The 9,899-nt window shown below is 42.8% G+C and overlaps 1 protein-coding gene across 4 annotated transcripts in view; it reads right to left on the bottom strand.

Annotated features, from left to right (window-relative positions):
* Positions 1 to 1,924: 1,924 nt before the first annotated feature.
* Positions 1,925 to 9,899, bottom strand: part of RNF214 (ring finger protein 214) — a 29,187-nt gene continuing 21,212 nt past the window's right edge. For 3 of the 4 annotated variants that reach the window (XM_053593253.1, XM_053593254.1, XM_053593255.1), the window contains 9 exons: positions 7,567 to 7,663; positions 7,323 to 7,411; positions 6,096 to 6,186; positions 5,682 to 5,780; positions 5,118 to 5,494; positions 4,904 to 5,036; positions 4,589 to 4,693; positions 4,220 to 4,315; positions 1,925 to 2,505 (listed from right to left, as the gene is read on the bottom strand). In XM_053593253.1, coding sequence (XP_053449228.1) covers positions 2,440 to 2,505; positions 4,220 to 4,315; positions 4,589 to 4,693; positions 4,904 to 5,036; positions 5,118 to 5,494; positions 5,682 to 5,780; positions 6,096 to 6,186; positions 7,323 to 7,411; positions 7,567 to 7,663 — 1,153 coding nt within the window. In that variant the 3' untranslated portion in view covers positions 1,925 to 2,439. Of the gene's footprint in view, positions 2,506 to 4,219; positions 4,316 to 4,588; positions 4,694 to 4,903; positions 5,037 to 5,117; positions 5,495 to 5,681; positions 5,781 to 6,095; positions 6,187 to 7,322; positions 7,412 to 7,566; positions 7,664 to 9,899 lie in introns of those variants that run through there. The other variant, XR_008380564.1, reaches the window with a different exon arrangement.

The raw sequence follows: 9,899 nt of genomic DNA, 5'->3' as shown, positions 1-9,899 counted from the left end.
AATGACACATTCTCATTTATAATTTCTACCCATGTTGGGGAAAACTGGCTTTTCCCCAGCCCTTTACTAGGGTTTCCAGAGCATAAAACTCAACCCCCACTGTCCTATTGGTTTTTTTTATGAAAACTTACACGTTTCATAGCTATTTCCTTTCTATCCTGAAACTATGAACTCTAAGTATATTTAAAAAAAAATCTTGACAACTTTTTCTTTGTAAAAATATGTATTATACATCTCTATTTGTCAATTCTACTCCCCCAAAGTGACCGTCCCATCTCCACTTACTGCATTTGGGGTCCTCCCCATTGATCCGCCTTTTACCATTGCAGGCTAGTAGACAGAGAAGGGAGAATAGGAGTGGCCAAAACTTAAGTGTTGCTTTCTGACTGATCATGAAAAAGAAAGAGGAAATAGGAACGCTGAGGCCCCAACTCCCATGCACAACTCTCCAAAACACTTACCCTCTGTTAGAGTTGGCTTTCCAAGGATTATACTGGAAAGCAGTTAAGCCCCCTCCTCACTCCCTCCTTTTTTCTCTCTACTCCTTTGGCTTCAAAGACTTTTGGAAAAGAAACAATATTCTTTATATTCATTTCCAATTTCTAAATTTTCAAAGATACTGGAAAATACTGCAAGTGGCCCAAGGCTGCTGCAAAAATCTTAAGATTACAAGACAAAAAAATGAATCCCTCAAATGAAAAGAACAAAGGAACTGGTCTTCCATTATGTCACCTTTCCTGTTCACGACAGCGACGAAACTGGAGAAAGTAATATTTCATTAACCAAAGAAAGTGGGTCATCTGACCTCTGAAGAGCTGAGTACTCAGGCCACTCCAATCATCCTACATGATGCCAAGGAGGTCCGAGGAAGCCCTACTCCCGAAACTGATACTAGTCAATACACCTGGGCAAATAAGGCAAGAGAAAAGAAAAAGAATTCATCCATGAGCTTATAGGCACAGAGGAACAACAAAGGAAAACGGTAACAAACAGAAAGGAGAGAATTTAGTTGGGTCAGGAAGAAAAAGTTTTTGCTACCCTGATATGTACGATAGTACCAAGAAGCATTTCTAGGTCCCAGAATGGAAAAACTTCAGTTGTTGATAACACAATGATGTCCCTTCCCTGGAGCCATTTTTTTTTTTAACTGACACTAGTTTCTACTTGTTCAATTCTAAAAGAGAAGAGAGCTGAAGCCATTTCCTGTAGGAGTAAAGATAAAATGATAGGAAAAGATTCAAAGCTCTATATTCTAATAGAGTCACTGCTTTCCTAGGAATCAAAACTAAAACCCCAAAAATCCAGTAAGAGGTGGGAAAATGATCTAGTTCTGGATAGCTATCCACAGAACAAATTAAAACTTGAAACTCAAATGACTTTCTTCATGTCACTTTGGTCTCCATTTTTCCTAACACAGGAAACATAGCTTTCTTGCTTCAAAAATTGAAACCGAGCACCCCAAGATCATTCTGAAGTAATTCTGTACAGATATCTCCTCACCCCAGTGCCTATCTGGAGCTCACCCAAGGTCACCAAACAACTTGGTTGTGAACCAACTGCCTTAACCTTCAAGGGGGAGAAGGGTTCGCTAGACTAAGAGACCAGAAGTAAAGGGTTGGGAAGGGTTGAGAACTTCACAATGTTGTCCTGTCACAGCCCGATTAGAAGCCAAGCCGGTGGCAGCAAGAGATGGCTTGGCCCAGGAAAAACTCGTGGGTTGTGCTAATTTCTATGCAGGAAGAAGGGTGAACAAAAGCTTGTAGGGGTATGGAGGAAATGGAACCTGGTTATATTGTTATTCTTGGACATTTTGCTGATGTAAAACAGAATATTCTGTAAACCTAATGTCTATGTATAAATGAGCATTAAAACAGTAAAATACTCGATGAAAAGTCAAACTATTAGGGTTACATTTTTTTCCCCTCTCAGTCAGTCTCATTTTATCCACTGGAGTGACTAAAACAATACTGAGGCTTCTGGAGGCTTTCAGTACGCAAGGCATCTGGTTGGACAGCAGGTGAGCACCAGGCTTTAAATCTGCAGACATGAACCTTAAGAAAACGGACTAGAAGCTGAGCCAAACCAAAGCAGGATAGCTGTAGAGCAAAGGCAGCTTCCTAGATGGTTTTTATATTGTATTTGAAAACAGCCCCGGGCAGCGATATCATAATTTCAAGGCCAAACTAAAAAACTTCCCTACAATCTGCAGCATCCCCCAACGGAACTGTAAGATGAGGGGAACAGACTGTTTCTGCATAATATACATACTTTCATTTACGAACATTTGAATACAGACTTTCTATACACATATTACCTATGTAATAAAAATGTACATGGCATGAGTATATGTCACTGTATAAATATAGAGTTTTAGAAATCTTGAACCCGCGCTTCCTGTTCACATCAGTTTCTCTTCTTCTTCCTCCCCAGTCAGGTCCGTCATTTAAGAGTTGGACAAAAGGGACAAGTGTCATTTGTGTTGGTCTGGGCCCAGAACTTGATACACTGAAAAGAGAGAAAGACACACCTCAGGTTTATCTAGAAAAATTAAGGGAAGGAAGGAGAGCATACCAATAACAATAAATAATACCTAACTCAAGAAAGTTCCTAGTGTGGGGTATCAAAAGGACTATTTCAAAGGCTCTGACCCTCCCTCCCCCACCAAACACCTTCAGAGAAGATAAACCTGTCCTTTTTACAAGGAACACTGGGCATGGTGGGTCACACCTGCAATCCTAGCACTCTGGAAGGCTGAGGCAGGAGGATCTCTTTAGCTCAGGAGTTCAAGACCAACCTCAGTTAACAGCAAGAGCCCGTCTCTACTAAAAATAGAAAAATTAGGGGGCAGAGCCTGTGGCTTAAAGGGTAGGGCACTGGCCCCATATGCTGGAGGTGGCAGGTTCAAACCCAGCCCCAGCCAAAAACTGCAGAAAAAAAAAAATTAAAAGCAATTAAAAAAAAAAAAGAAAAATTAGCTAGGCGCGGTGGCAGGTGCCTATAGTCCCAGCTACTTGGAAGGCTGAAACAGGAGGATTACCTGAATCCAAGAGTTTGAAGTTGCTATAAGCTATACCGAGGCCATAGCACTCTAACGTGAGCAACAGCATGAGACTCTGCTTCATAAAAAATAAAATAAAATAAAAAAGTTCACGAAGCTGCTTTTTGTTGAGTGTCTAGTGTGGCTTACTCCTCCTTATGCCCATTTGGCCTGAGATGAGCTTCCCCCTAAAACCCGTCACCTTCAGATCTTACTCAGGACTTCTTCTTACCAAGAATTTAGATGTGAATTCAGTTTCTACATCTTAGAAAAACAAAATTAACAAAAAAAAGTATTAAGAAGGAATTATCCGTGCTATTAAGAGACTTAACTCTGCCTAGTAACGTAGGAAAAAGACTAGGAATGATTTGTCAGTCTGGGAAGGTCAGGAGGCCTTCAAGCTATTCTGTTAATGGAGTTACTTAGCAATCTCATACTCAGCTTCTCCATTCCATTCCTCTCATCTAAGCAAAGTCTCCTGACAATGTTATGTCTGGAACAATGTTTTGATATGTTTAATTATCTCTTATTGTCAATTTTCCAACAAAGTGACTTTTCAGTGCTTTAATATGAATTGCTTATCCAGTCCCCTGAAGGGAATGAGGTAAAAAGAAGCTAGGAGATTTAGCTGCAGTATTCTGGATTCTGCTAATGTGAAGCTCCAATTTACTGAAAACTGTATAATCATGTATATAAGATGATTATATATTTTTGTTTTGAATTTTACTTTCAATTGGCTTTCAATTGTCTTAGTTTGAAGTTTTTTTTTTTATTTTCTTTGTTTTCTTTTTACTTATTTATTTATTTACACAGAGTCTCGCTTTGTGGCCCTGGGTAGAGTGCCGTGGCATCGTAACTCACAGCAACCTCCAACTCTTGGGCTTAAGCGATTCTCTTGCCACAGCCTCCCAAGTAGCTGGGACTACAGGTGCCTGCCACAATACTGGCTTTTTAGATTTTTATTTTTTTTGGTAGATACAGGGTCTCACTCTGGCTCAAGCTGGTCTCGAACCTCTGAGCTCAGGGCCATCCACCTGCCTCGACCTCCCAGAGTGCTAGGATTACAGGCATGAGTCACCACACCCGGCCAATGATGCACACCAACACAGTAAAATGTTTAAGAGAAACCATCCTAGCTATCAGAAAAGAAAGTTGAAAATGTGAAAGGTATGTAGCACCTACCTCCTTGTGCAACACATGGGTACATGCCATTGGGTGCAGCTCATTGGGCTGGACAAGTTTCTGGCACATAAGACACAGCTTACAAGTGGCTGGAGTCTGCAGAAGATAGGAGGCATGGTCAAAAGGTAAGGAACCTCTTCTTTTTATATTCATAATTCCATCTTTATTTCCATGTAACAAAAAGGTTTTATACCGAAAGAAATAAAAGTTCAAATACAGGTTCTTGCCAAAAATACCTGCATTTTTCTAGCAGGGCTGCCAATAACCCACTGAGAAGATGATGGTTTCTTACTACACTCCATCTTAAACCCACTCCTTCCCAACCTCCAGCTTCTCCATATTCCAGTGTTTTAAGAAAAAGAGTCTTACATGTGAAGATCTTCCAGAATATGAAACCTGGGCAGAAGGCAAGAACATCGGGGTACTGATTTGGGCCAGTGGAGCAGGGAACAAGGCTCGGATCCGACCAAGTGGCTGTGGGTAAAAACAATGTCAGGGTAAGGGAAGAGAGTAACAGAGCGTATAACGAGAAGGAATCATTTATTTCGCAGTACAGCAAAGGAAGAAAGCAGACTAGCCACCCTTGGCTGGAACGCCTCTTCCCATACCTAACTTTTCCGAGGCATATGTCTCTTCCGAAGCATCTCAGTTGGCCCAACTTCTCTCCCAAGTAGCTTTTCTCACCTGAGTACCTGCTGCCATCCGCTCATGTTCTGCCAACCGTGCGGCTACCAACTGAATTAGTTCTTCCATGGTCAGGCCTGCCATGGTGGTACGTGCTGTCTTGATCTGCTGAAGAATGTTGGTCATCTGGGCCCTAAGAAGGGGGAATTTTGAGGGAGGTTCTATGCAACCTCCCTGCTTCAACCCACAGCATCTCTCTGGCCAAGGTGCTCACTTATTGCACTGCGGGAACCGGGCCAGCAGCTTCTCCAAAATCTTCTCCAGTTTGTCTGCTGGCTGGGGCCGAGGAGTTTCAGAAGAAGCCTTAACACCGCCCAGGCCTGGGGGAGGCAGGATGGAGGCGGCAGGGGGCATGTGTGGACCGTGGGGGCTGACAAGGGAACCCAAGCCAGGGCTATTTCTCCCATGTGAGCCAGGAAGGGGTGGGGAAGGCTGGTTAGGCTGGGAAAGGGCCGGGTTCAGGATCGGGAAAGACAAGGAACGGGGATCTGCACTGGGCATAACCATGGGCATTGTGACCTGCCCAATGGAGAAGGGCATCCGAGGAGCCAAAGAGGGACTGGGTTGAAACACCTGAAGCATGAAGTCTGTCTGCAGAGGGGAAGAGGTCGAGGACAAGAGAGAAAGAAAAATAAAGTTTAAGAAAATGGAGTGGAAATCAATGAGCAACTCTTGCACAGAATAAGGATAGTCCCAACATCTTCAAAACAAGAACAAGCAGAAGACTGTGCCTCTGCCACCAGCACAGACAGCCAGACTCCCAAAGCCAATCTCTTACCTCTGATGGGGGTGGAGGCAAAGTGGGAGTAGGGATTTGAGGAAGGCTGCTCAATTTGGCTCCATTCCTCACTAGCTGGATATGACTATTAAATTGGTCCTAGAAAACAATGAAAGAATTATCTTTTGGTGGCGCCTGTGGCTCAAAGGAGTAGGGAGCCCTGGCCCCATATACCAGAGGTGGTGGGTTCAAACCTGCCCTGGCCAAAAACTGCAAAAAAAAAAAACCAACAAAAGAATTATCTTTTACTGCTGAGCTGAGTGAGCCTCTCTAGAAAAAGAGTACCATACATTCTCAAAACGAGAAGGATGGTAGGGTAGGCCCTGACTGACAACTCAAAAGGTTACTTCCCTGTTGCCAGGTGTGTGACCACAGACCAGCACTGACCGAGTGGTCACCCATCACTACACTTACCCGAACACTCTTTTTCATCATCCGAACTCCATTCAGTCTTGTCTCCCATTCCTGTTTGGAACGAACTGACTCCAGTGTTGGGGGAGTTGACCTTTGAAGAAACCAACAAGAATTTACAGAATAAAAGAAAGCAGATTTCCTAATTCTCTAAGATAGCAAAACTGGAGCTGGCTAACTGGCCTTGAGAAGAGGTCTGAGGAGGTACAGAAGCCCAAGATTCTAAGTCCTTTGCCCCACTTTATTATTTATTTATGTACTTATTTATTTTGAGGCAAGAATCTTATTTTGTCACCCTCTGTAGAGTGCCATAGCTCATAGCAACCTCAAACTCTTAGGGTCAAGTGATTCTCTTGTCTCAGCCTCCCAAGTAGCTGGAAGTGCAGGTGACCACCACAATGCCCAGCTATTTTTTAGAGACGGGTTCTTACACTTGCTCAGGCAATCCACCTGCCTAGGCCTCCCAGAATGTTGAGTCACCACACCCAGCCTTCCTTTGCCTCATTTTAACTCCATCACCTTTTAAGCCAAGTATTTGAGGAAGAGGACTAACCACAGAGAAGAGTGTTCTGGTCTGCCTGAAAATGCCACAGGGGTCCTCCAAATTCCATGGCAGAAAGAGGAGAGAAGACTATATAAAAAACAAATCTTCAAAGACTTTTGTTATGCTTTGACAGGTTAACAGATACTGTTTATCCAAATGGAAACAATATAATAAAAAATGCAAAAGTTATAAAACTGTAAAAGAGTTACAGAGTGAAGAAGGTTAGAATGTGAGAAGAGAAAGGAATAATTACTATTGCAGATGGAGATCCCCTTAAAATTCCTGTGAAGATGGAGCAAGTGCCAAACTTGCTGTCCTAGGATTTCAAAAACCTAAACAAATTAACTGCAAGACAATTACAACTCTAGAATGGAGGCCAAACATGGTGGCTCATTCCTATAATCCTAGAACTTTGGGAAACTGAGGCAGGAAGATCAGGTAAGCTCTGGTAAGAGCCCATCTCTACAAAAAATAGAAAAAATTAGCCAGGTATAGTGGTGTCTGCCTGTAGTCACAGATACTTGGGAGGCTGAGGCAGGAGGATCACTTGAGCCCGTGCATGAGTTGAGGATGCAGTCAGCTATAACCATAACACCACTGCATTCTAGCCTCAGCAACAGAGTAAGACCTACCTCAAAAAAAACAACAAAACAAAGCCCCTAATTCTAGAATGGGAAGACACTTACTTGAGGTAAGTAAGGTGCAGCTCTGCCTCTTTTTCTGCTTCTTCTAGTTTCAATACCAGCAACTCTTTTCTGCTCTCTAGTGATAAGATCTAAGGAAACCACACACAAAAACATTAATTTTACATACTTAAAGCTACCCCTGCATAGTTAAAACCAATGCTCTTCCATTACTATACCAAAAGTATAATATATACCATAAAGAAGGCCAAAATCAAGACTTTCAAGATACCAGCTCTTTTCTCACCTCTGCCTTCCAGGCCCTTTCTGTCTCTTCCATAATGTTCCGGTTAATTTCACTATCTTGATTCTTGAGTCTATCCAGTTCCATTTCCCACACCTCTCTATAAAATAAGAAACCATGAACAAGACTAGGGAAACAAAGATAAGCTTGTGAAAAAAAAAAAAAAAGATAAGCTTGTGAGGGATACCAAGGCAAAAGTAGAACCCAAAGCTGGTGTGCTAGGTCCATTATAGGAACTCTAACTATTAGGTGTAGGCAGAGACAAATTATGTTTGAAGTGGTCTGCAATTGCCCAAAGGCCCTATATCTGAAAGTAAAATGTTTACATCTTTTCTTGCTAAAATAAGGTTATGTAGCACAGAAAAAGAGTGTAACTTAGAACCAAAACTCTCCACTGAAGGCAGAATGTCCAAAGGGGGTTCAACATCATTGTGGGCTTCCTCTTCCCAATTTGTCTTTTAGTATGAATACTTAAGAATGCAGAACCAGGGCGGTGCCCGTAAGCTCAGTGGATAGGATGACAGCTACATACACCAAGGCTGGCAAGTTCAAACCCAGCCAGGGCCAGCTAAACAACGACAACTGCTACAAAAAAATAGCCGGGTGTGTGGCAGGCGCCTGTAGTCCCAGCTACTTGGGAGGCTGAGGCAAGAGAATCGCATAAGCCCAAGAGCTGGAGGTTGCTGTGAGCCGTGTGATGCCACGGCACTCTACCAAGGGCAGTAAAGTGAGACTCTGTCTCTACAAAAAAAAAAAAAGAAAGAAAAAAGAAATATAATTGTCTTAAGACTTGGCTTGGTGGCTGTAGCTCAAGCAGCTAAAGCGCCAGCCACATACACTAGAGTTGGCAGTTTAAATCCAGCCCAGGCCCGCCAAACAATGACAACTACAACCAAAAAATATCCAGGTGTTGTGGTGGGCACCTGTAATCCCAGCTACTCAGGAGGCTGAGGCAAGAGAATCACTTAAGCCCAGGAACTGGAGGTTGCTGTGAGCTGTGATGCCATGGCACTCTACCCAGGGCGACAGCTTGAGACTCTGTTTCAAAAAAAAAAAAAAAAAGACTTACTCCTTAGGAATCTCATCAAATAACCAGGAAAGATTAACCACCAGAAAAGATACTGGAAATCGTTGCCATGTCCATATACTTTTTATCTGCAGATACTCCTCAACTTATGATAGGGTTACATCCCAATAAGCGCATTGTCAGTTGCTTATAAATTGATTTTTTACTTAAGTTATTTCCAATTTAGTATACTTTATCCAAATCTGACCCCATCATAAGTCCAGGAGTATATTGAATGTACATGGCTTCCACAACATTGTAAAGTTGAAAAATTGTTAAGGCTAACCATTGTAAGTTAGGAACTATCTGTATTTTTTGAGGGCAATTCAGAAAGATTACTCACAGGGGGTTCAATCTGCATAATAAGATAGTTTTTGTTCACGGTTAAGTTCTTTCTTAGTTTTTTGAGACCGAGCCTCAAGCTGTCGCCCTGGGTAGAGTACTGTAATATCACAGCTCACAGCAACCTCCAACTCCTGGGCTTAAGCAATTCTCTTGCCTCAGCCTCCCAAGTAGCTGGGAGAACAGGCACCGGTCACAATGCCCAGCTATTTTTTGGTTGTAGTTGTCATTGTTGTTTGGCAGGCCTGGTCTGGATTTGAACCCACCAGCTCTGGTGTATGTGGCTGGCACCTTAGCAGCTTGAGCTACAGGCGCTGAGCCTCACAGTGAAGTTCTGCCCCTCACTTTCCCACTACCTTCCCCTGGGAACTCTGTCCCAGGTCACTGTTGTTTGAACTTACTCTTTTTACTACAAAATCATTTACTCCTTCAACTTTCCTTTTCCCTTGAGAAGCAGAGTGTATATAAGCATCTGGACCTCAATGAGTTACTGTGCAATCATTCTGCAATTCCACTGTGTTTATGCCCATAAAGTAAATTTTGTAATGCCTTTTTCTCCTGTTAATCTGTTTTCAGTTCATTTTCAGCAAACCTTCAGACGGTAAAGGCGAACCTTTCTCTTTGACCTTATAGTCTCACAAAACTACAAAACATTGGGCGGTGCCTGTGGCTCAGTCGGTAGGGCGCCGGCCCCATATACCGAGGGTGGCAGGTTCAAACCCGGGTGCCTGTAGTCCCAGCTACTCGGGAGGCTGAGGCAAGAGAATTGCTTAAGCCCAGGAGTTGGAGGTTGCTGTGAGCTGGGTGAGGCCAAGGCACTCTACCAAGGGCCATAAAGTGAGACTCTGTCTCTACAAAAAAAAAAAAAAAAAAACAAACTACACAATATTGCCAAGAGAAACTGAAGAAAAAAAAGAGTAATATTTCA

Source organism: Nycticebus coucang, chromosome 6 (assembly GCF_027406575.1).
Source record: "Nycticebus coucang isolate mNycCou1 chromosome 6, mNycCou1.pri, whole genome shotgun sequence".
NCBI lineage: Eukaryota > Metazoa > Chordata > Mammalia > Primates > Lorisidae > Nycticebus > Nycticebus coucang.
Note: the sequence above shows the minus strand (reverse complement) of the source record. Positions and strands in the feature narration are given on the sequence as shown.